The sequence below is a fragment of the Mustela putorius genome, unplaced genomic scaffold, assembly GCF_011764305.1.
Source record: "Mustela putorius furo isolate JIRA1106 unplaced genomic scaffold, ASM1176430v1.1 tig00000095_pilon_pilon_pilon, whole genome shotgun sequence".
In the NCBI taxonomy this organism is placed as follows: domain Eukaryota; kingdom Metazoa; phylum Chordata; class Mammalia; order Carnivora; family Mustelidae; genus Mustela; species Mustela putorius.
In genome coordinates this window covers 31037083-31064121 of record NW_025421280.1, presented here as the reverse complement: position 1 = coordinate 31064121, position 27039 = coordinate 31037083, and the positions used below count along the sequence as shown (strand labels likewise).

Sequence of the window (27039 nt, the reverse complement as noted above, 5' to 3'; positions counted from 1 at the left end):
TTATTTGTTAGTTTATAAAATTGGCTACTCCCAAGTTAGGGGGATAAATATTTTAAATTGTTATATCTTCTTGTTGGATAGACCCTTTAATTATGATATAAAGTTATTCTTCATATCTAATTACAGTCTTTGGTTTAAAATCTAGTCTTTATGATATAAAGTTTGCTACCATAGCTTTCTTTTGATGTCCATTAGCATGATAAATAGTTTTCCACCTCCTCAACTTTCAATCTGGAAGAGTCTTTGGGTCTAAAATGAGCCTCCTGTAGACAGACTTATGGGTAAGCCTTGCTTTTTTAGCTTATCTGATACCCTGTGTCTTTTGACTGGGGATTTTAGCCCATTTACATTCAGAGTAATTACTGAAAGATATGAATTTAGTGCCATTGTATTACCTGTAAAGTCCCTTTTTCTGTGTATTGTCTCTGTTCTATTCTGGTCTTTGTTACTTTTGGGCTTTCTCTTCACTTGAAAGATCCCCTTTAATACTTCTTGCAGGGCTGGTTTAGTGATCAAAAAAAAATATTTTTTTTCTAGGTTTCTGTTTGTCCTGGAAGCACTTTATCTCTCCTTCTATTCTGAATGACAGCCTTGCTGGATAAAGCCTTGGTGCGTATTTTTCTCATTTAGCACCCTGAACATATCATGTCAGTCTTTTCTGGCCTGCCAGCGCTCTGTGGATAGGTCTGCTGCCAGCTTTAAGTTTCTACTCTTATAAGTTCAGGACCTTTTGCCCAAGGTGCTTTCAGGAATTTCTCTTTGTCTCTGAAATTTGCCAGCTTCAATATTATATGTCAAGTTATTGACCTATTTTTATTGATCTTGAATCCTCCTGGACTTGAATGCCTGTTTTTTTCCCCAGAATAAGGAAGTTCTCAGCTGTAATTTGTTCAAATAACTTTCCACTCCTCCATTTCTCTTCCTCTGGGACACCAATTATTCTAACATTGTTTAGCTTTATTGCATCACTGATGTCTGGAATCCTCTCCTTGTGATCCAGTAGTTGTTTATCTCTCTTTTTCTCAGTTTCTTTATTCTCCATAATTTAATCTTCTATAACATTGATTCTCTCTTCTGCTCATTTATTCTGCAGTCAGAGCATCCATCATTGATTGCATCTCATTAATAGCCTTTTTTATTTCAGCTTGATTAGATTTTAGTTCCTTTATTTCTCCAGAACCCTTTCTCTAATGTCTTCTGTGCTTTTTTCAAGCCCAGCTAGTGTCTTTATAATCATTATTTTAGATTGTAGTTCCTACATTTTTTTATATCCATATTCATTAAGTCCCTGGTAGTGACTACTGCCTTTGTTATTTTTTTTGTGGTGAGTTCTTCTGTCTTGTCATTCCTGCAAAAAGTGGTCTTTTTTTATTTGTAGACTTGCAGCAATTCTTTTTTAAAATCTCTGGCTCATTTGCAGGTGTTCAGAATAATTTGATAGCTATGTAGCTGAATTCTAGGCAAAATGAGGGTCCCCTATTCCTCCACCATCTTCCTCTTCTTGGGAGGAAAGTAAATTTTATCATAAAAAAAAAGGTGTTGTGACTCCCGCCCAGCCCTTCTATGCCCAAGAGGTATCCCTAACAGATTCCTCTGCATTTGTGTCTCATGGATAATCATGGCTGGGTGAGCATGGCAAGGAGCCCTGCTGATGGAAACCAGCTCCTTCCTGGGAGCACGTCTGTCAGGTGGAGAATTACTCATTGTCATGTTTTCCCCTCCCACACGCCTCATTCCTGTTTGTGCCCCACTCTACTCCACTCCATGCAACAACCATGAAGGCTGATGTCCAGCCATTGCTACCATCTAAGAAGAGAGGAGGACAGTCCCATTGCCAGATGGGAGTGAACATGAATGTGTTAAGTATGTGTCTTCCCACATCCTGTCATGTTCTGGTGCTGACATCCACATCCTGGGTCTGTGGTCTTAGAAGGGAGGTCCACAGTTTAGGGCAGAAAACTGATCTGGGGGAGACCATTTGCTTGCCCTGACTCAGCATGATACCATGAGTCCTTTTAGGCTCTAAAAGTCTTTTTGCCCCAATTGGAAGGTACAGGACCAAATATTCTGTCCTTGCATTTTGATGCGTTCTTGTCTTGCTTGTTCTTATTAAACTGTTATTTATAAACCAGTGATGTGTGGCTTCTGTTGTGTGGGTCCCTGAGCTACTCAAAGAGGACCTGGCTCAAGGCAATCTTTTCTCTCAGGTTTAGACAGGAGGAGATAGGAGGCCAGAAAACACCCCCAGTGACTCCACCATGAGAAACTGCATTTTACTTCCTCATTTCATATCTCCAATGGCTTTGATAAGAGGAAATTCTTCCAGGGCTGGAGGTAGCAAGATTCCTCCAAAGAAATCCTGGAGTATCTTTTTTTCTTTCTTTTCTAAGGTTTTACTTATTTATTTATTTGTTAGAGTGAGAGTGAGAGACTGCACACGAGTGGGAGGGGGAGGGGCAGTGCCAGAGGGAGAAGTAGACTCCCCACTGAGCAGGGAGCCTAATGCGGGGGTTGATCCTAGAACCCTTGGATCATGACCCGAGTTGAATGGAGACAGTTAACTGATTGGGACACCCAAGTGCCCATCTTGAAAATGCCTGACACTGGAGCTGGGGGAGTGCTTGATGAAGCCTGTGGGGTGTACCGAGGTCACCATGAGTAATGAGAGATGGAAGCTATCAATGGCAGGGGCCTGGCCACCTGGATTTATCCTCAAATGGGAAAGAGTGCTACCTTGGACAGACTCTAGCCATGACTCCCTTCACGACTCAGTATCAAGAGTAACCTTCAGGGGCACCTGGGTGGCTCAGTGGGTTAAACCTTCTGCCTTCGACTCAGGTCATGATCCCAGGGTCCTGGGATTGAGCCCTGCATCAGCTCTCTGCTCGGTGGAGAGCCTGCTTCCCTCTCTCTTTCTGCCTGCCTCTCTGCCTATTGTGATCTCTCTGTGTCAAAAAAAAAAAAAAAAAAAAAAAAAGTAGCCTTCAGTGCCAGTCACCCTGACTGGAGCCCACCACCTATTCCCCAATAGTGCAAACAGAAACTCAGTACCTCACAAGACCTGCAGAAGGGGATGAAGACCTCCTTCCAGACCCCATGGTGGCACAGCAAAGTGTCTGGGTCTAGGTCCCATCAGGCCCATCTAGAGAGCAGAGATGAGCAGAGCAGTGAACAGGTGTTTGGAATAGCAGCTTCCAGCTCATCCAGAAAACTATGAGCTGAGTTCTGTCCAGTCTCTATGGCGAGTAGTGCTTGAGGCCAGGGCCTCTGCCCTATGGAAACTCACAATTTGTTGAGGTGACCCTTTGTTCTGTTGTGTTCCAGATATCAACGAGTGTGGACCACTGTCAGCCGTGTCCTGTGGAAAATTTGCAGACTGCCAGAACACAGAGGGGAGCTACTACTGCACATGCATTCCAGGATACGAGCTTGCTTCTGGGGCAAGAATGTTCAAAAATGAGAGTGAGAACACATGTCAAGGTAAGAATTGAGTTCTGTCTTCCATCTTCTCCTCCATGAGGTTTGGGGTCACTCAGCTCACTTTCTCCAGGCACCAGAGAACATCCTAGTATCCTGTCCCTTTTCAAAACTCAAGGCTCAGAACCCTATCCCAGAGGGTCACTTCTGTAATTCTGAAATGTCCTCCTTGTCTATCTGGGATCTTTTGTTCATAAAACAAAAAGAGAGATGGCATCAAGATACTTCAGAAGCTGAGAGCATGTGTGTTCTAACACAATATCTATCTTCTTCACCATAATCAATGACTGCCATGAAGAGATCTGCCCCCACTGGAGCCCACATGTGTTTGGCCCCCACTGGGAGCCCTCTCAAAGCCCTGGGCCCTGAGGGATCCAGTAACCCTATCCAGAGACATGGGAGGAAGGAGATTTAAGGGTGGGTTCATCTTCCCCAGCTGGCCTTGCCAACAACTCCACCTAGAGAAGACACCTCCTAGCACCTTGATTTGGGTTTTTGTCTGCTCTACCACTATGTACTTCCCCATGCAAGGCTCTGCCTGACTCTCCCCAGTAACTTCCATTCAACATCCTAAGACAAATTGGTGACCAGGATCTGGGAGGCTGTTGTGTTGGTGGTGGGAAGAGTGATGTGGACTATCCCCACACACCTGAAAACTCAGATGAATGGAGGAGGGTCTCATATGGACCAAATGGCAAGACAGGACATAATTGGAGATCAGAGTCCCAAGTCTGACCCTCTTACAAAGGGCTCAACCTGGGTCCCAGGTTGACTCAGACCACTTGGTGACAGAAGATGAAGGCTAAACTCACTTGAAAGGATCCACAGGTCTGTGTCCTTTCCTGGGACACAAGGCCAAGAACCTGTCATTCCTTGCCATCAGCATGTGTTCCTTATTCCATCCACTCAACTCTTGCCTATCTAAGGACTTGCTCAGATGTTTATTCTCAGCACTTCCTGCCAATCCAAGCATGCCTTCAGGGGAATCATAAAAAGTCACCTTCATCACCCCAAAGCTGCTTGGCTGAACATTAGCCCCCCACTATCCTCTTCAGCTTGGTGCCCGCTGTTTGGGTGACCCAGGACTGGCTGGCATAATCTTCATCTTCCTTCCTCTATAGAAAGATTTTTCCTTGAGGAGCCTGGCTCAGATGTGGGTCTTGGTGCATCTCCATGGAGCTGAAGTCTCAGGCAGTGTGGCTGAGTGTTGTCCTGCTAGGGTCACCGAGTTCCAAGGACAACTCAGGCAACAAGTTGTTGCCCTGGGAAATTAGGACAAAACCATCACTGGGAACTAAGTCCTGCTTGGGGAACACAGCATTTCCCCTGCATTTGGTTCCTAGGAAGGCCCACCCTGGACTTGTCCAAGTCCTCAGGCTGGAACACAGGTGGCCATGATGTCCCTGCCTTACCTGGGAGCTTCCCAGAGAGGCCAAGGGGACCAGAGCTGGCAGATGGGGAGGACTTGGACCACTTCTGGCAACATCTGGAAACAACATCTGGGCCACCATGCTCACCTATCACTCATCTTCATGTGAATTAGAAAAGGCACCCAGTCACTGAGGAGGAGAGAACAGAGGTTTCCAGATGCTTCTATCCCAGGAAACAGCTGCAGGCACCCAGCATCCTCTCCTTTCCCCTGCAGATGTGAATGAATGTCAGCGGAAACCCCGAGTCTATAAAAGAGGCAGTATCTGCGCCAACACTCAGGGCAACTACACCTGCGAGTGTCCGCCCAGCTTGCAGCTCAACCCGGGCGACCTGAATCTGTGCACAGGTGGAGGCCCTAGCAGACACTGTGAGGCTGCGCTGGAGCTGGGGAGGGGCCAAGACAGAGCCTGCAGCCCCAGGAGGAGGGAGAACCTCAGGTTCCTGGAACACTGGGGGTTTGCTCTGCCCAAGGAGTCACCTTGCAGGAAGGTCCTACTACAGAGCAGGGAAGCCACAGGGCCTTCTGGGCCTGGGGTTCCCTATGGGCCTCAGTCTCTATAAGCACCCCCACACTTGCCCCTCCTAATCTGTCCCATTCCAGCAGGAAGTGTCACTTCTAGCTCTGAGTAGGGGAACCTCAGTTGCCAGCTGAGGAGGAAATGACTAAGAACCTTGACTGGGAAGTCTAGCTCTCATGACTCAATTTCCCCTTTGCTACAGTTTTTGCCTGAGAAGGAGGATACTGTCCCTCCTGAGTTCATCTTGAAGGAAGCTGTCATGAGCTTTGAGAGTGGAGAGGCAGCATTATTTTCAGGACCAGTGTATGCTCAGTACAAGCAGTGAGGAGATGGGGAACCGGGCCTGGGCAGGGCAGGGCTGACCCTGTGGGATTTGTTCTCATAAGGACAGGGGTGCGGTTTGGGACAGCAGTGGTGCCATTACCCCACCCACTGAGTCAACACAAGGGTATCTCAGTGTCACAGCCTCACTGGGTAGAGGCCCATTCTTGCCCCCGATACTCAGTCCATTCTGCACCATATGTGAAGGGACTCAGCTTCGTCTGGAATGACACACATGGTTCTTCCCTGTCCACCTTGCAGGGATAATCTGAGATTATGGAGTTTTTACAAGAGATGATGCTATCATGAAATTTATTTTGACATGCTAAGTGGCTGGTACATGGTGTGTGTGTGTGTGTGTATGTCTCCTTGGTGTGAAGTACTAAAGTATCTGAGAAAAGGGGAAGGCAGGATGGGTGCAGTGAGTGGAGGGACTCTGACCCTCTTGCTTTGTCCTCAGATGTGAATGAATGCACATCAGGGCAGAACCCATGCCACAGCTCCGCCCACTGCCTCAACATCATTAGTGGCTACAAGTGCCGCTGCCGCCCTGGCTGGAAGCCCATTCCTGGGTCCCCCAATGGACCAAGCAACACTGTCTGTGAAGGTACGAGCTCAGAAGCTACTTCCTGGAGAACTGCACTCAGAACATCTGATCCCATATTCAGTGGCATTAATTATTTTGAGGCTGGAGGGGGGGTGGTTTCTGGGAAAGGAGCTAGGGTACAGAGGAGCAGGCTCCTTGGAGACCCCAGACAGCAGCTAATTACCACCTCGGGCAAAGATATTTCTATATTCACAACCTACACATCTGTACAGGGCTCACGTGCTGCATGTCAGGCTCACTTCCCCTAATCCCTGCATCACTAGGATATGGAGGTAACAGGCGTTATCACCTCCAGTCAAGGGGGTACACTAACACAAGTAAATGAGGAAGGGGACAGAGAGGAAAGGGGTCCTGACTCCCATTTTGTGTCCCCAGATGTGGACGAGTGCAGCTCTATGCAGACTACGTGCCACAAGTCCACCATCTGCATCAACGCCGTGGGCTCGTACAAGTGCCGCTGCCGCCGGGGCTGGGAGCCCAAACCTGGATTCCAGGATAATCAACTGAATACCACCTGTGAAGGTACCTGGTCTGACCTGACCCCAGACTCCGCCCTTGATACACACAGACACTCTCACACCTAATGAACTGCTGCTCTATCCCCTGCAGAGATGTCCTTCCCCACCTGGACCCCACCCCCTAGAATCAAGAGCCAGGTGAGTGGCCCCAGCAGGGACCAGGATGCAGGAATCCCTTCACGCAGCGCACCTGATCCACCCATTCATCCCAAGCTCCTGACTCAAATGTGAGGCTCTCTGACTTGTGTCATCTCTATCCTAGCGGCTCTCCCATTTCTTTGAAAGAGTCCAAGGCCTGGGGAGACACTTCAAGCCAGCCTTGGCTCAGGACACCATCCAGGTAAGGGCAGATCCCAGGGAAAGCAACCTGGAGGCATCCCATAGAGACCTGGGAAGCTTTGGTCTGGGAGGAGGCAGCCCCAACATGATGGCTTCCTGTCTCAGGCCCCACCTTTCCCAGGGTGGGTGGAGACCTGCAGGCATTCCTACTCACTGTTAGACACCCCCCGCAGCCAGAAATGACTTTTTTTCTTGCTGTTTCTGGACATTGGGCTAATGTCACTCTTGGCATTTGTGAACAGGGTTGACTTTTGTCTGGCTGGACAAGACCCAGGAAATGTGATCCAGTACCACCTTCATCTACCAATGATTCTCCAGGCTCTGTTGTCTGGGGCAGAGTGGGAAGGGTCTTCATGCTCACTAGCTCTGTGTCCCCATCCCCCCAGGACCTCATTCAGGTGGTGGATGAGCTGCTCCAGACCCCTGAGGACCTGGAGACCCTGTCCCGCTCAGACCAGCACTGTGTGGCTACGAGCCTGCTCGGTGGCCTGGAGGATGTCCTGAGAAACCTGAGTCAGGCTCTACCTAGTGGAACATTGACCTTCAATGCATCTGCAGGCACAGGTAAGTACTGGGGTCTGCCCCAGGCAGACCTGTTCCCGCCACATTTGTCCCGCAGCCTCACTAGAATGTGTGACCATGCTTGTAGCTCAGTGTTACACTCATAAGCCAATTAAGATGTTAAATGAATAAAACTGCTAATCATACACATTTTCATTGTAATATAAAGAATGGAAATTTAATATTATTTGATATTTAAGTATGATTTGTTTTATTGAGGTAAAATTTACATAACATAAAATTCACCATTTTAAACAAAATGTACAATTCAGTGGACTTAGTACACTGCTAAAACTGCTAATCATACACATTTTCATTGTAATATAAAGAATGGAAATTTTAGAAATGGAAAAATCAGTCCTCAAGTTCACAAGGCATTGCAAGGGGCAAAAATACCCAAAACAATCTTGAAAATGAAAAACATAGAGTTGTACAACCATCACCTCCATTTCTAAAATATTTTCATCACCCCAAAAGTAAATAGTGTACCCACTAAGCAGTCCCTTCTCATCTCTCTCCCAGACCCTGGCAGTCACCAGTCTGTTTTCTGTGTCTGTGGATTTCCCTATCCTGAACATTTCATAGCAATAGAATCACGCAATAGGTGATCTTATAGTCTGGTTTCTTTCACACAGGATCATGTTTTCAAGGGGAATCCCTGTTGTAGCCCGTGGCAGTAATTGTTTCCTTTTTAGGGTCAGATAATATTTCATTATTGTGGCTACAGCACCTTTTGTGTATCCATTCATCCACTGATGGACCTTTGGGTTGTTGCCAGCTTTTGGCTATTTTGAATAGTGTTTCTATAATATTGGTGGACAAGTTTTTGTTTGAATAACCATTCTCAGCTCTTTGCATACCCACTTAGGAGTGGAATTTCTGAGTGATGAGGTGACTCTCTCTTCAACTTTTTGTGGAATGACCAAACTCTTTTTCCAAAATGGAGGCACCATTTTACATCCCCACAAGCAACACAAGCAACACAAGGGTTCCAGTATGCACAGTCTCAGCAACACTTCGTACTTACATTTTGTTTTTGTATAGCCATTTTAGTGTATCAGGTGATATCTCATTATGGTTTTGATTTGCATTTCTCAAATGACTAATGATATTTACCATCTTTTCATGTGATTGCTGAATATTTGTGTGTGTGTATTTTTTTTTTTTTTTGAGAGACATCTATTCAAGTCTTTTGCCTATCTTTTTAATTCATTGTTTGGCTTTTGGTTGTTGAGCTGTAAGAGTTTTTTATATATTCTATAGTAGACTCTATGAGATACGGGATTTGCTAATTTTTTTCTCCCATTCCATAGACTGTCTCTCCACTTTCTCCTTGGTCTTTTCACTCTTGTGAACAGATGCTTCTGTTTTGATGAAATCCCTTTCCTCTATTTTTTCTTTTGTTGGCTATGCATTTGGTGCATTCTCTAAGAATCCATTGCCAAGTTCAAGCCCATGAAGATTACACCTGTGTTTCTTCCTAACTGTTGTAGTTTAGCTTATAAATGTAAGTGTTTTACCCATTTTGAGTTAGTGTTTGTGTGTTATGTGAGGTGGGGTCCTTCTGTTCTAAGTGGAGATCCAGATGTGCCCAGCACCATTTTCTAAAGAGACTTTTCTTTTTCTGCTGAAGGGTCTTGGCATCTCTTGTTGGAAATCAATTGAGTACTCAATTGATGTGTGGGTTTATTTCAGGACTTCCAATTTTATTTTACTTGTCTGTATGTCTATCCTTATACCAGAGCCTACTGTTCTGGTTACTATAGGTTAGTACTCAGTTTTGAAATCAGGAGGTATAAATACTCCAATTTTGTTTTTCATTTTCAAGATTGTTTTGGGCATTTTTGCCCCTTGTAATGCCTTGTGAACTTGAGGACTGATTTTTCCATTTCTAAAAAAAATGTTGTTGGAATATTGATATGGATTGCATTGAAAATGTAGACCTCTTTTGAAAATATTGCTATTTTAACAATATTAAGCCTTTAAATCATGAATATAGAATGTTTTTCCAGTTACATAGGGTCCTTCATTTATTCTTTTTTTTTTTAAGATTTTATTTATTTATTTATTTGTCAGAGAGAAAGAGAGAGAGAGAGAGCTAGTGAGCACACAAGCAGGCAGAGTGACAGGCAGAGGTGGAGAGAGAAGCAGGTTTCTTACCGAGGAAGAAGCCCGATGTGGGACTCAATCCCAGGACCCTGGGATCATGACCTGAGCTGAAGGCAATGGCTTAAGCCACAGAACCACCCAGACGTCCCTCCTTCATTTATTCTAACTTTTTTTTGTAGTTTTCTTTTTTTTTTCTAAAGATTTTATTTATTTGACAGAGAGAGATCACAAGTAGGCAGAGAGGCAGGCAGAGAGAGAGAGAGAGGAGGAAGCAGGCTCACTGCTGAGCAGAGAGCCCGATGCGGGACTCGATCCCAGGACCCTGAGATCATGACCTGAACCGAAGGCAGTGGCTTAACCCACTGAGCCACCCAGGCGCCCTTTTGTAGTTTTCAATGTACAAGTCTTGAACATCTTCGGGTAAATTTATTCCTAATACTTTCTTGAAGGTTATTATTTTTTTTTACATCTGTGACCACAAGAAATATTGGTCTATAGTTTCCTCCTAAAGGCTTTATCTAGTTTTGTTATCAGGGTGATGGTGGCATCATAAGATTATTCACATAGTATTCTATCCTTTCCTACATTTGGAGGGGTTTAGTAAGGATCTTATTAATGCTTACTTAAATAGTTGGCAGAAGTCCACCAGTAAAACCATCTGGTTTAGGCTTTTTATTTTGGGGATTAAAAAAAAAAGTGTTTTATTTATTTGTTGACAGAGGGAGAGAGAAACAGTGAGAGAGGGAACACAAGCCGGGGGAGTGAGAGAGGGAGAAGAAGGTTTCCTACTGAGCAGAGAGCCCGATGTGGGGCTTGATTGCAGGACCCTGGGATCATGACCTGAAGTGATGGCAGACGCTTAATGACTGAGCCACCTGGTGTCCCATTTTGGGGAATTTTTACCTGCTTATTATATTTCCCTGTGATAGTTAAACTTTATTAAAGTTCAACTTTTTTGATGGCTGCATAGTATTCCATTGTGTATATATACCACATCTTCTTGATCCATTCATCTGTTGATGGACATCTAGGTTCTTTCCATAGTTTGGCTATTGTGGACATTGCTGCTATAAACATTCGGGTGCATGTGTCCCTTTGGATCACTACATTTGTATCTTTAGGGTAAATACCCAATAGTGCAATTGCTGGGTCATAGGGCAGTTCTATTTTCAACATTTTGAGGAACCTCCATGCTGTTTTCCAGAGTGGCTGCACCAGCTTGCATTCCCACCAACAGTGTAGGAGGGTTCCCCTTTCTCCGCATCCTCGCCAGCATCTGTCATTTCCTGACTTGTTGATTTTAGCCATTCTGACTGGTGTGAGGTGATATCTATGCAGCCATCAAAAGAAATGAAATCTTGCCATTTGCAACAACATGGATGGAACTAGAGCGTATCATGCTTAGCGAAATAAGTCAAGCAGAGAAAGACAACTATCATATGATCTCCCTGATATGAGGAAGTGGTGATGCAACATGGAGGCTTAAGTGGGTAGAAGAAGAATAAATAAAACAAGATGGGATTGGGAGGGAGACAAACCATAAGTGACTCTTAATCTCACAAAACAAACTGAGGGTTGCCGGGGGGAGGGGGTTTGGGAGAAGGGGGTGGGATTATGGACATTGGGGAGGGTATGTGATTTGGTGAGTGCTGTGAAGTGTGTAAACCTGGTGATTCACAGACCTGTACCCCTGGGGATAAAAATATATGTTTATAAAAAAATAAAAAATAAAATTAGAAAAAAAAAAAGGGAGAAAGAAAAAAAAAAGAAAAAAAAGAAAAGAATTAAAATAAAAGAAAATGAATAAAGAAATATATAAAAAAGAAAATATATATATATTAGATAAACTAGTTAAAAAACATTAAAAAAGAAAAGGGCAAAAGTTAAAAAAAATTTTTTTACCAGAAGGCGAGAAAAAAAAACAAAAAGTGAAAAAGAAAAAAAAATTAAATTAACTGCAAGACTAAAAAGAAATCACAGGGAGAAAGCCATGAGTTCTGTGCTTTGCTTTCTCCTTCTCTGGAATTCTGCTGCTCTCCTTGGTATTGAAACCACACTCCTTGGTAGGTGAACTTGGTCTGGGCTGGATTTCTTATTGATCCTCTGGGGGAGGGGCCTGGTGTAGTGACTCTCAAGTGACTTTGCCCCAGGCGGAATTGCACTGCCCTTACCAGGGGCCGGGCTGAGTAATCCGCTGGGGTTTGCTTTTAGGAGCTTTTGTTCCCTGAGCGCTTTCCATAGAGTTCCGGAGGATGGGAATACAAATGGTGGCCTCCTGGTCTCTGGCCCGGAGGAGCCAAGAGCCCAGGGCCCCACTCCTCAGTGTGCCCTCAGAGAACAGCACCCAGTAACTCCTGTCTGCCTGACCTCCGGCCGCGCTCCGAGCTCACCGAGCCTGTAACCGGTTCAAGGTAACACCGAGCTGCGAGCTTACTGTCAGCTCTGTCTCTGTAGCCGGCTTTCCTGTTCCAATATGCACAAGCTCTGCGACACTCAGACACCCCCGATTCTTCTGTGACCCTGTGGGACCTGAGGCCACGCTTCGCCCCAGTTTAGCCTCTGGAACGATGTCCCTCAGTGGAACAGACTTTTAAAAGTCCTAATTTTGTGCTCCGTTGCTCCGCCGCTTGCCGGGAGCCGGCCCCTCCCCCCGGGCCTATCTTCCCGTCGCTTTGGATTCACTTCTCCGCTGGTCCTACCTTTCAGAAAGTGGTTGTTTTTCTGTTTCCAGAATTGCTGTACTTCTCTTTGATCTGCCGATGGATTTGCAGGTGTTTGCAATCTTTAGATAAGCTATCTAGCTGATCTCCTGGTAGCTGAAGTAGTCTCAGCTTGCTACTTCTCTGCCATCTTGACTCCTCCTTAAATTAATTTTTAAAACTTGAGTATGGTTGACACAATATGTCATATTACTTTCGGGTGCACAACAGAGTGTTACAACAAGTTTAAACATTGCACTGTGTTCACCACATGTGGAGCTTCCATCTGTCACCACAAAACACTATGTTGATATCACTGACTATATTCCCTAGGCTGTGCCTTTTATTCCCGTGATTCATTCACTCTTTAACTGGAGGCCACTCCTTTTCACCACTCTGCTTTTCATTTATTCATTTATTATTTTAAGAAAATCAGGGGTGCCTAGGTGGCTCAGTGGGTTAAAGTCTCTGCCTTTGGCTGAGATCATGATCCCAGGGTCCTGGGATCAAACCCTGCATCGGGCTTTCTGCTTGGCAGGGAGCCTGCTTCCACCTTCTCTCTCTCTGCCTGCCTCTCTGTCACTTGTGATCTCTGCCTCTCAAATAAATAAATAAATAAATAAATAAAATCTTAAAAAAAAAAAAAGAAAATCAAAGCTCAAGCTATGAGGGGGCAAGATGGCAGAAGAGTAGGGGACCTCTTTTCATCTAGCCCATTGAATTTACCTAGATGACTATCAAATCATTCTGAGCATCCATGACTTCAACCTGGGATGTAAGTAAAGAATACTGGAACTCCACTTTTTGAAAGGTAGGAGGTGTGGAGAAGTGAATCTGAGGGGAGATATCAGAAGATAAATGGTGGGAGGAAGAGGTCTCCTATTCCAGCTTCCAGAAAGTGATATAGCCCCAGGGGCCCAGATCAGAACCCTTATAAATCTGCTCCTGTGAAAGACATCCCTGTCTGAAAGGTGCTCAGGTAGAATGGGCAGAATTCTAGGTGGGACAGCATGGTCTCAGGATTCCTGGAGTCACGGAATTAGCCGGGGTGCCTGAGCCATTAGATTTCCCAAGCATTGGAGCAGGAAAACTGGTTATAGTCAGCGAATGCATGAGGGGGTTCTCAGCTGTGTTTGTCATAAACTGTGACCTGGCGACTACTGGGAGACTGCTGGGAGACTGGAACATGTGGACCCTCTACCATCCCGAGTGTGGGCTGGGATGGTGATGAACATGGAAGCAAAAAATCTCACCAAGATTCTAGCCAATAGGGTCCAACAGTACACTAAAAGGATTATTCACCAAGACCAATTGGGATTTATTCCTGGACTGCAAGGGTTGGTTCAACATCTGCAAATTATTTAATGCGATACTACATAAAGAACAGAACAGAACAGAAAAGAGAACAGAAGAAAAGAAAAGAGAAAAGAGAAGAAAAGAAAGGGCAAGAAAAGTAAAGGAAGGACAGGAATCATATGATCCCCTCAACTGATGCAGAAAAAAAAAATTGTCAAAACAGAACGTCCTTTCTTGATTAAAATTCTCCAAAGCTAAGATAGAGGTAACATACCTCAATATCATAAAAGCTCATAGGGAATATAATTCTCAATGGCCAATAACACAGAGGTTTTCCCCTAAAGTCAGGAAGATGACAGGGATGCCCATTCTCAACACTTAAGTTCAAGATATTACTAGAAGTTTGAGCCTCAGCAATCAAAGATATAAAAGGCATCTGATTGGGCAAAGAAGTAGTGAAAAGAAGGGCCATCTGTACCCCAATGTTTATAGCAGCAATGGCCACGGTCGCCAAACCGTGGAAAGAACCAAGATGCCCTTCAATGGACGAATGGATAAGGAAGATGTGGTCTGTATACACTATGGAGTATTATGCCTCCATCAGAAAGGATGAATAGCCAAGTTTTGTGGCAACATGGACGGGACTGGAAGAGATTATGCTGAGTAAAATAAGTCAAGCAGAGAGAGTCAGTTATCATATGGTTTCACTTATTTGTGGAGCATAACAAAGAGCATGGAGGACATGAGGAGTTAGAGAGGAGAAGGCAGTTGGGGTAAATTGGAAAGGAAGGTGAACCATGAGAGACTATGGACTCTGAAAAACAATCTGAGGGTTTTGAAGGGTCGGGGGGGTGGGAGGTTGGGGGAACCAGGTGGTGGGTAATAGAGAGAGCACGGATTGCATGGAGCACTGGGTGTGGTGCAAAAACAATGAATACTGTTACGCTGAAAATAAATAAAAAATTTTAAAAAAAGAACTAAAACTCTTACTCTTTGAAGATTACATGATACTTTATGTGGAAAACCAAAACGACTCCACCCCAAAATTGTGAGAACTCACACAGCAACTCAGCAACACGGCAGGATACAAAATCAATTCACAGAAATCAGCTGCATTTCAATTCTCACCATCTTCCCACTCATTACGTATCACCCATATCGATTTCACAAACATTGAACATGAGTTGTAGATTCATCTGAAGCCCCAGTCTCCAGGCTTAGAGACTCAATATACCTGCAGTCCTCTGCTTGGAGTCCCCCACTGATCTATTTGGGATCATTCACCTCCTTTCTAATTTCACAATCCCATTGCCTCTTTCAGACTCCAGTGGATCATCTCCCTCATTAACCTGTTTTTGTTTTGCTGTTTTATTTAACATTCCCACAGAAAAAGGACACTTTCTTTCAAAATAAGTTAGATGTAGGAGTTGTCAGTGTGTAATTTTTATTTAATTCTATGTATGTTTCCCTGCTAGAATGTGAGTACATGGTGCATGTTATACATAACTCAGACATCATTTGGTTAGGACCAGTAAGAATAAATACATACTCTGCAAAGGAATGAGAGAATCTGTGCCCATGAGAGATTCTGTTGCCAGTTTACAGAAGCATGGAATTAGTCCAGAAATGGAGGATGTTGGAAGGGAATTTTCCATATTCCAAGCTTGGGACCATCTGTGGGCCAGGCTGTGGTTTGTAAGAATAAAATAGAACAGAATAAATAGGCATGATAAAAAAGTATTAGAGTGCACCATATCTAGGGTGTATAGAAAATCATTTTTGTGCTAAATTAAACAGATATTTCTTTAACATATTAAATTATTTGACTATAAGTGAATGGGTTGACCCACCAACAAACACAATGATCTCTTGGATCTGGGCTAGGCTGGATAGGGTTTGAGGCAAGCACTGGTAAAAGCTTTCAGCTTCCATTTTCTCTGAACCTTTCCTGAAATGCCTGCTGAGCTCTGAGACCTACCTGGATGGGGTCTCTGAGAGGAAAGTCTCCATGTGGAGGTCCAAACTCCTCCCTTAATGTTTCATGGTGGAGACCTAATTTCTGTCCCCAGACAGGACAGCAGGTAGTAGTAAAGCATGGGTCCCACAGACAGACTTAGGTGTCCAAAAGCAAAAACTACGTCTCCTCCAGCTCAAGTTTTAACATGCTCAGGGGCTTCAGTAGAGGATATATTTACAGTTCCCAATGTCTGCTGTAAATGTCCCCTATCCTTAATCATTAGACACATTTCCCATTATTACTCCAGCCCCTGAGTACATCATCCCATGGCAATTTATCTGTCCTGGATGAAATTCTTTCCTGTAGATTTTCCGTTCCCAAGAGACCAGGTAGCATTCAGGCACATGCAATGTTTATTACTACTCCCTGAAATTACCCAGCTTCCAGAACTCTAACATTGAAACTTTCCACAGACCTGAGTGAAAATCCTCCCCACCCCCAAATCTAGGACTGAGAAACCTGCCTTGACTATATCCTTTGGTTCTCCAAACAATTGACATGTGGTGGGAGCACAACTCCTTACAGCTCCAAAAATTTGTACTTCCTTCTTCAACAAGCAAGAGTGTGTTCCTTTGCTATAAAACCACAGGTAAAACAAATCCTTGGATTCATAATTCTTTTTACAAATCAATTAGGAACTTTGTATGTTTAATACAGGTTAAAAGTTGGCATTTAGTCTTTCACTTTTAAGATATTTGATATTATAAGAAATCTACTTAAACTACTTAAGGCACTAAAGGATGAGCTTAGAGTCTTATTGTATTTCTTTTATTTTGTGCAAAAGCCATTCTATGAGGACCATAAAATGATGAGTCTCATTCCACATCTATAGAAATGTGATTTGGAATGGTTGAGTGTCTGACTCAGAATTATGAACTGGGTAATTATGAACTAATGTACTTTGATTCGAGTGCAACAAGATAGTCCAGGGGTTCTCAACCAGGGATGATTTTGCCTCCAGAGGACACTTGGAATTGTGTGGAGAAATTTTTGATTGTCATAGTGTGGGAAGTGCTACTACTAATTTGGCATGTCTAGGGTGGCCCAGAGAGTTTGCATTTGTAACTAGCTCCCAATCATTGATGTGCCTTATCTTGGTGTGTAGACACATTTGGTTTTCAAGGCTGCAGTCCAGTATCAGAATTAGTTGTGTTCTTCTTCTCCCAGAATCCTCTATCCACTTCACGTATGACCTTAGGTGGACAGGAAAGTTGACAGATATCTCTTTTCCCTCATGACAGTAAATGAACCTGTAATGTATTTGTTTCCTGCCCATAGAAGAGAGAAATTTCATCTAATGATTTCATCTGAGAACTTAGTATATTTTAGAGTTCACAGGAAATTCTGTGAAACAGAGCAGGTACTCTATCCACGAGGACTATTATGACCATCTAAGTACCACATTTCCTAAGCTCATGATGACACCAAAAAAGGTCTCTTGGGACAGGAAGTGAATCCAGGATTACTCTGCCTCTGGGACAGTTTTCTGTGTGGGTTGAGAATGAAGTGGGTGTCACTGACAGCATCCTGCACAGCTGGGAAAGCCAAGAACTCACTCACACACTCACACACTCACATTCATCCATAGGAGAAATCCCTGGCCAAGAAGATCTCCTGTGGCACTGAGTGTGCTGCCTTGAGTTAGAGGGTATGTGGGTAAAGTGCAATTGTTCCTCTCAGTCTCCTCAACGTGTTCAATATTGGATATTTTTCGTGCCATGTTGGGATTGAGTTTCTTTGTCAAACCCCCGGACTTTCATAAAGGACTTTAAACCATGAGTTATGGTCAAAAGTGGTACTTTTTGAGAAAAAAGGTGAGAAAACACATATTCACCATTTTGAGGATCTATTTCTTTTTCCAATTTGGAAAATGCATATTTACCTAGAAACTCCACTAACAGATTTCAGTCATGTATATTTGGGAAAATTTGTGTTCAAACACAGATAGTGTATTTGTTTCCAAACATGGTATGATAGGGAGAATAATGGCCCTCCCAAACTGTCCACATCCCAATCCTTAGAACATGTGAAAATAGGTTACCATGAGGTTACCATAAGAAAAAAGAAGTAAAGTTATAGAAGGAATTTGGTTTTGCTAATCACCTAACATTAAAATACAGATTAGCTGAAGTTATTTGTATGAAGCCAGTGGAATTATAAGGGTCCATGAATGGGAAAAGGTGGCAACAGCAATAAGATTCTGAGAGATGAGACATGAGAAAAACTTAGCCTGCCACTGCAGGCATTGAAGATGAGGGTAGGGCTATGGGAAAAAGGATGCAGGCTTCCTCTAGAAGTTGGAGAAGGCAAGAAGGTGGGTTTCCCCTTAGAGTCTCTAGAAAGATATACAACCATGCAGACAACTTGACTTTTATCCCAGGAAGACCCATTTTGGACTTCTGATTATTCTTTGTGATCTTTTTAAGCCACCAAGTCTGTGGTCACTGGTTACCATAACAACAGTAAACCAAGAGACTTGATCACCCCTATATTGATGTTTTCATCTGAGTATATTGCCAACCTTATCAAATCACTGTCCTGTCACTAGGAAAAGCAGATAATCCATATTAGAAAGTAACCTTGCCTCTGTTTAAGAAACAAAACAGACGAACAGGGGAAGGGAAGGAAAATAAAATAAGGAGAAAATTGAGACGGAGACATTCCATAAGAGATGCTGAACTCTAGTAAACAAACTGAGGACTGCTGAAAGGGAGATGAGTGGAGGAATGCTATAATTGGGTGATGAGCTTTAAGGAGGCCACTTGATCTAATGAGCTCTGGGTGTTATATGCCACTGATGAATCCCTAAATTCTACTTCTGAAACTAATAAAAAATTGTGAAATTGGCTTAAGCTTAAATTGGTGTCATGACAAAAGAATGAGAAAAGACAAATTTTATAAAATAAAAAGCTGTTATATTATAAAAGTGGTATCGAAAGCAGTAAGTAAACATGCTTGGGTAGCTCAGTCAGTTAAGTTTCCAATTCTTGATTTCAGCTCAAGTCACATGGTCTCAAGGTTGTGAAATTGAGCCCTTGGTAGGTTTCCCTGCTGGATGTGGGTCCTTCTTAGAATCTGTCTCACCTTACCACCCCTCTCCATCCCCCTCTCTCTTCTCTCTCTCTGAATAACAACAACAACAACAACAACAAAATGAATAAAAACCAATGAAGAAAGCAAGTTTTTGAAATAAATGGTGCTTGGACATTTTTTATTAGTTGAAACCAAAATAGCATTAAATTTATCTCTTTAATTAAATAGAACTTGCCTATGACCCTGCAATTGCACTTCTGGGTATTTACCCCAAAGATACAGATGTCGTGAAAAGAAGGGCCATCTGTACCCCAATGTTTATAGCAGCAATGGCCATGGTTGCCCAACTATGGAAAGAACCAAGATGCCCTTTAACGGATAAATGGATAAGGAAGATGTGGTCCATATACACTATGGAGTATTATGCCTCCATCAGAAAGGATGAATACCCAACTTTTGTAGCAACATGGATGGGACTGGAAGAGATTATGCTGAGTGAAATAAGTCAAGCAGAGAGAGTCAATTATCATATGGTTTCACTCATTTGTGGAGCATAACAAATAGATGGAGGACAAGGGGAGATGCAGAGGAGAAGGGAGTGGAGGAAAATTGGAAGGGGAGGTGAATCATGAGAGACTATGGATGGATTCTAGGATTCTGATGGATTCCTGTCTCAAATTGAGGCCTTTTTACCATTTTGAGTTTATCTTTGTGTACGGTGTAAGAGAATGGTCAAGTTTCATTCTTCTACATATAGCTGCCCAGTTTTCCCAGCACCTTTTATTGAAGAAACTTTTTTTCACTGTATATTCTTTCCTGTTTTGTCAAGGATTAATTGACCATATAGTTGAGGGTCCATATCTGGGCTCTCTACTCTGTTCCACTGGTCTATGTGTCTGTTTTTATGCCACTACTATGCTGTCTTGGTGATCACAGCTTTGTAATAAAGCTTGAAATCAGGTAATGTGATGCCCCCCATTTTATTTTTTATTTTTCAACATTTCCTTAGTGATTTGGGGTCTCTTCTGATTCCATACAAATTTTTGGATTATTTGCTCCAGCTCTTTGAAGAATACCGGTGGAATTTTGATTGAAATGGCATTAAAAGTATAGATTGATCTAGGCAGTATAGACACTTTAACAATGTTTATTCTTCCAATCCAAGAGCATGGAATGGTCTTCCATCTTTTTGTGTCTTCTTCAATTTCTTTCATGAGTGTTCTGTAGTTCCTCAAGTACAGATCCTTTACCTCTTTGGTTAGGTTTATTCCCAGGTATCTTATGGATCCTGGTGCTATAGGAAATGGAATCAATTCTCTAATGTGCCTTTCTGTATTTTAATTGTTAGTGTATAAGAAAGCCACTGATTTCTGTACATTGACTTTGTATCCTGCCACGTTGCTGAATTGTTGCAGTAATCTCTTCGATATCAGCCACAGCAACTTCTTTCAAGATATGTCTCCAAAGGCAAAGGAAACAAAAGCTAAAATAAACTTTTGGGACTTCATCAAAATCAAAAGCTTCTGCACAGCAAAGGAAACAGTCAAGAAAACAAAGAGGCAACCCACGGAATGGGAGAAGATATTTGCAAATGACAGTACAGACAAAAGGTTGACATCCAGGATCTATAAAGAACTCCTCAAACTCAACACACATGAAACAGTCATATCAAAAAATGGGCAGAAGATATAAACAGACACTTCTCCAATGAAGACATACAAATGGCTATCAGACACATGAAAAATGTTCATCATCACTAGCCCTCAGGGAGATTCAAATTAAAGCCACATTGAGATATCACCTGACACCAGTTAGAATGGCCAAAATTAGCAAGACAGGAAACAACATGTGTTGGAGGGGATGTGGAGAAAGGGGAACCCTTTTTGACTGTTGGTGGGAATGCAAGTTGGTGCAGCCTCTTTGGAGAACAGTGTGGAGATTCCTGAAGAAATTAAAAATAGAACTTCCCTATTCCCTATTCCCTACATTCCCAGAAGTGCAATTGCACTCCTGGGTATTTACCCCAAAGATACAGATGTCGTGAAAAGAAGGGCCATCTGTACCCCAATGTTTATAGCCATGGTCGCCAAACAGTGGAAACAACCAAGATGCCCTTCAATGGACGAATGGATAAGGAAGATGTGGTGCATATACACTATGGAGTATTATGCCTCCATCAGAAAGGATGAATACCCAACTTTTGTAGCAACATGGATGGGGCTGAGAGATTATGCTGAGTGAAATAAATCAAGCAGAGAGAGTCAATTATCATATGGTTTCACTTATTTGTGGAGCATAACAAATAGCATGGAAGACGTGGGAAGATAGAGAGGAGAAGTAGTTGGGGGAAATTGAAAGGGGAGTTGAAACATGAGAGACTATGGCCTCTGAAAAACAATCTGAGGGGTTTGAAGGGGCGGTGGGTGAGAGGTTGGAGGAACCAGGTGGTGGGTATTAGAGAGGGCACGGATTACATGGAGCACTGGGTGTGGTGCAAAAATAATGCATGCTGTTATGTTGAAAATAAATAAAAAATAAATTAAAAAAATGAATGGATTCTACTAAATGAAAACTATATGTCCAAAAATAAAGAAAATTTAACAAGTGTAAAACTAGGGAAAATATTTAAACACATTGCCTATCACAAAGCATAACGTGTCGAGATGTAAAAAAGGGGTGTTAGAGAAGAGAAGAGAGTTGGGGTAAATTGGAAGGGGAGGTGAACCATGAGAGACTATGGACTCTAAAAAACAATCTGAGGGGTTTGAAGTGGCAGGGGGGGGGTGGGAGGTTGGGGTACCAGTTGGTGGGTATTATAGAGGGCAGGGATTGCATGGAGCACTGGGTGTGGTGAAAAAATAATGATACTGTTTTTCTGAAAATAAATAAATTAATTTAATAAAAAAAGTTTCCAAAATATTTTTTAATTTTTATTTTATTTTATTTTATTTTTAAAATTAATTTATTTATTTACCCCAACTCCCTTCTCCTCTCTAACACCCCTTGTCCTCCATGATATTTGTTATGCTCCACAAATAAGTGAAACCATATGATAATTGACTCTCTCTGCTTGACTTATATCACTTAGTATAATCTCTTCCAGTCCCGTCCATGTTGCTACAAAAGTTGGGGATTCATCCTTTCTGATGGAGGCATAATACTCCATAGTGTATACAGACCACATCTTCCTTATCCATTCGTCTGTTAAAGGGCATCTTGGTTCTTTCCACCATTTGGCGACCGTGGCCATTGCTGCTATAAACATTGGGGTACAGATGGCTCTTCTTTTCACGACATCTGTATCTTTGGGGTAAATATCCAGGAGTGCAATTGCAGGGTCATACAGAAGTTCTATTTTTAATTTCTTGAGGAATCTCCACACAGTTCTCCATAGAGGCTGCACCAACTTGCATTCCCACCAACAGTCAAAAAGGGTTCCCCTTTCTCCACATCCCCTCCAACACATGTTGTTTCCTGTCTTGCTAATTTTGGCCATTCTAACTGGTGTCAGGTGATATCTCAATGTGGTTTTAATTTGAATCTCCCTGAGGGCTAGTGATGATAAACATTTTTTCATGTGTCTGATAGCCATTTGTATGTCTTCATTGGAGAAGTGTCTGTTTATATCTTCTGCCCATTTTTTGATATGACTGTTTCATGTGTGTTGAGTTTGAGGAGTTCTTTATAGATCCTGGATGTCAACCTTTTGTCTGTACTGTCATTTGCAAATATCTTCTCCCATTCCGTGGGTTGCCTCTTTTTTTTTTTTTTTTTGACTGTTTCCTTTGCTGTGCAGAAGCTTTTGATTTTGATGAAGTCCCAAAAGTTTATTTTAGCTTTTGTTTCCTTTGCCTTTGGAGACATATCTTGAAAGAAGTTGCTGTGGCTGATATTGAAGGGGTTACTGCTTCTCCTCTAGGATTCTGATGGATTCCTGTCTCATGTTGAGGTATTTTATCCATTTTGAGATTATCTTTGTGTACCATGTAAGAGAATGTGACCATGACGTCTTATTTAGACCCGTATATTTCCTTATGAGTCAAGAGCATCATGTACATCATAGTCCTCAGAGTGAAGCAAGTCTGGAATGAAATGCCGCTCTCTCAGGTGTTTGCTATGTTACCTTGGTAAAATCATTAAAAATTTCATATATATATTTATTTATTTTAAAGATTTTATTTATTTATTTGATGGAGATCGAGTGAGTGCACAAGCAGGGGGAGGGGAAAAGGGAGAGGGAGAAGCTGGCTCCTCACCGAGCCAGGAGTCTGACGTGGGGCTCCATCTCCAGACTGTGGGATCATTACCTGGGCTGAAGGCAGATGCCCAAATGACTGAACCACCTAAATGCCCCTAAAAATTTTAGATCACCCATTGCCACCTTCCTCTTTTCCTACACATGAGACAGTTTTTTTTTAGATTACCTCAATCAGTACTTATTACTTGCTTCCATATGTGGATATTTTAGGTGGCTCATGCTTTGGTGGTGGGGGCTGAACACCTCCCACACACATTGTAGATGTTGGTTCAGCCACGGATGCTTTACAGCATTTAAAATGTGCTTACCACTTGTACCAATTGACCTTTCCTGAAATCATGCAGTATTGAGTTATGTCTTGAAATTTATTCCCATGCCAGAATCTTATCAATATATAAGAAATTTAGAAAGATTAGGTGCCAAAATATCCAGCTCAATGCTTGTTGTATATTTTTAGTATCGTACAGAACTAAAATCCCAGGAACTATGAACACTCTGGACCTTATGTGGTTTATTCCTTCAGTCATTTCAAACATAGAAATTAGGGCCTATATGGTTATTTGCCTGCTCACGTTTTGTTTACATCTCCCACATTCATACCAATATACATCAGGTTTGCTCAACTTCTTTTTCTTTTTCTTTTTTTTTTAAATCAGTCTTACAATGATTACTTCATGTCTTTCTACAAATTTCATTTTGCGCTGTTATGGAAAACCTCCATTTTGAAAATCTACGTTGTACAGAAGCACATGTCTTTAATGTCTCCAGACAAAAAAGCCTTACAGTTAATTTTAATGTTTGCACTTTGGGTGCAACTTACAGGGAGGGCCTGAAAAAAGAACAGGAGGGGGCTACTAAGTATTTTTAGTAAAATCTTGCCTTTGTCTTGTGCAGAACATGTAGAATATGCTCTTTAATTTAGTAAATATTTTTTTAAAAGGTAGATGCTTTGTTATTGTAGCTAAAACAATTCTTAATCATAAAATTTCTGAAATTCTTGTAAGTTTTTTCTTATCTGAAGTTGTTTATCAACATATTTTTGTTTGAAGTGTGATTTTTTTTCTTCTCTTCCCAACCTCTCTTGCAAAAAAAAAAAAAAAAAAAGTGTACCAATTGACCTTTCCTGACCAAATCAAGCTTGATTTCCAAACCAAGCAGGAGCTAATGTAGCATCTCTCAGTACAGCTGATGCCATCACACAAGCAGAGGGATCACAACATACATCCTGAAACAGATAGATCATTTTTTTCTGTAGCACATTTAACTGCTCTTATCTTTTGTAACTTGGGGGTTAGGAAATGTAGGGAGATGGGAATTCTGGGGAAGAGCAGGGTCTCACCTAATATAATCCGATATGCCCTTTTGATCTTACTCTGACATATTCATCTGGCAGGTAAATTTTGTGATTGAAGGCTTCTTAAATTTCTTATTCCTTTTTTTAAAGGAAACTTTTGAGCAGGATTTTAAAATCTATTTGAAAGAGTTAGAGAGCATGAATGGGAGAAGCAGAGTGAGAGGGAGAGAGAATTTCAGGCAGACTCTGAACTCAGCATGGAGCCCAATGTGGGGCTCATTCTCATGACCCTCATCATGACCTGAGCTGAAACCAAGACTCATCATGTAGCTGACTGAGCCAACAAGAACCCAAAGGAAGCTTTAAAATTATCTTTCTGTAGTGTTTTATATCATTTCTAAAATATTATCTTTTCTAGGTTTATTAAAAAATCTTTTAAGTTATATCTTCTTATCCCTTGGAAATTTGGAGCTATTAGTATCTGAGCCTTGAGAGGATAAATAAGACTTCATTGTGTGTATTTTCAAGAAATTCACCATGTCAACAATGTGAAAGAAGTCAACCATGTTTGACACTCAAGATCTGCAAAATCTGGAATTTTCTGTGTACTTCAGTGTGCTCAGAAAACTTTCATCATATAAAGGGACAGCTGTGGCCCAATTTCGTGGTTACTCTTGGTTACACCCTTTTCTGAGGCCTCTCCTTCCTACAAAGACTCTTCCAGACTGAACATCTATGAGCAGGAAAACCCAGCTCAATGGATTTTCCTATGGGCAACATCCACAAGAATGGAAGTGTTCACACCAGTGTCTGGATTTTGTAATTTCTTTCTTCTGTTTTCTGTGTGTTTAGTTATTTACCCATTGAAAGTTATTATTTTTCTCATTAAGTCCAAGGCAGAAATCAAGAGAGACACAAGTTTCACTTTCATTGAGATTTCAGGGGGAAATAAAGTGATTTTTTTGTAGCTAGAGTTGACTCAGAGGCTGAAAGATATGTATAATACATGTATCTATAGCTGGATAATTGAAATATAAACCGTTTTACAGACACATCTTATTTCCTTCTCACATGATGATGCAGATAGTTTGAAAACTTAGATGATTACATGTATATTTTAGGCTTTGTGGGCCTGTATATTAGCCAGGGTTGTCCAGAGGAATAGAACCAACAGGATACACACACACACACACACATTTTTATGCAGGGATTTATAATGAGGTATTGGCTCACATGATTATGCAGCTAAGTCCCACAGTCTGCTGTATGCAATCTGGAGACTCAGGAAAGACGGTGGTGTAGTTTGAAGGCCTGAGGACCCGAGAGATGATGCTGTAGATTACACTGTGTGTCTGAAGGCCTAAGTGCTGGGTGTGTGGAGGCTAGAAAATAGATGCCCCAGTCAAACCATCAGGTTGAGTTAATTCAACCTCCCTCTATGTTTTTATTTTATTTAGGCCCTCAAGGGCCAGGATGATGCCCATCCACATTGAAGAGGGCCTTCTGTTTTACTCAGTCTAACCCAAATGCTAATCCCTTCTGGAAACACCCTTACAGATTCACCCAGAATTCATTTTTAACCAGCTATCTGACATCCTGTGGCCCAGTCAAGTTGACATATGAAATTAAGCATCACAGCTAGAATCTATAATGACAGTTTAACTCTGCCATTGGAGCATGAGAACTGCTATAGACACTCATAAATGATTGATGATCATGACTGTGCTTTTATTTTTTAAAGATTTATTTATTTATTTATTTGACAGACAGAGATCACAAGTAGGCAGAGAGGCAGGCAGAGAAAGAGAGAGAGAGAGAGGAAGGGAAGCAGGCTCCTTTCTTTTTATTTTTCATTTTTCTCTTTAAAAATTTTTTAATTTTTTATAAACATATATTTTTATCTCTAGGGGTACAGGTCTGTGAATCGCCAGGTTTACAGCAGGCTCCTTTCTAAGCAGAGAGCCCGACTTGGGGCCCAATCCCAGGACCCTGAGATCATGACCTGAGCCGAAGGCAGTGGCTTTAACCCACTGAGCCACCCAGGCGCCCCATGACTGTGTTTTAATAAAACTTTATTTTTGGAAGTTATGTGATCTTAACATTATGTGATGTTAACATGACATGAAATATTCTTCTTTTGATTTTTTTCACTTGTTTAAAAATGTAGAGACTCGGGGCACCTGGGTGGCTCAGTGGACTAAGGCCTCTGACTTCAGTTCGGGTCGGGATCCCAGAGTCCTGGGATGGAGCCCCGCATCAGGTTCTCTGCTCTGCAGGAGCCTGCCCCCCCTCCCCCGCCCTGCCTGCCTCTCTGAAAACTTGTGGTCTCTGTCAAGTAAATGAATAAAATCTTTTTTTTAAAATTTATTTTTTATTTTAAGCATAACAGTATTCATTATTTTTGCATCCCACCCAGTGCTCCATGCAATCCCTACCCTCTATAATACCCACCACCTGGTACCCCAACCTCCCCCACCCCTGCCTCTTCAAACCCCTCAGATTGTTTTTTAGAGCCCATAGTCTCTCATGGTTCACCTCCCCTTCCAATTTCCCCCAACTCC

The 27039-nt window shown here is 42.2% G+C and overlaps 1 protein-coding gene across 8 annotated transcripts in view; it reads left to right on the top strand.

The window, feature by feature from the left end:
* LOC101673359 (adhesion G protein-coupled receptor E2) overlaps nt 1-26288 on the top strand; it is a 41321-nt gene extending 15033 nt beyond the window's left edge. For 3 of the 8 annotated variants that reach the window (XM_045082849.1, XM_013054060.2, XM_045082869.1), the window contains 6 exons: nt 3325-3480; nt 6208-6354; nt 6730-6876; nt 6964-7010; nt 7135-7212; nt 7598-9810. In XM_045082849.1, the coding sequence (XP_044938784.1) occupies nt 3325-3480; nt 6208-6354; nt 6730-6876; nt 6964-7010; nt 7135-7212; nt 7598-7879 (857 nt within the window). In that variant the 3' untranslated portion in view covers nt 7880-9810. Of the gene's footprint in view, nt 1-1781; nt 1864-3324; nt 3481-6207; nt 6355-6729; nt 6877-6963; nt 7011-7134; nt 7213-7597; nt 9811-10600; nt 10847-11085; nt 11143-12092; nt 12138-24896 lie in introns of those variants that run through there. The other 5 variants (XM_045082832.1, XM_045082859.1, XM_045082840.1 and 2 more) reach the window with 5 other exon arrangements.
* Nucleotides 26289-27039: the final 751 nt, after the last annotated feature.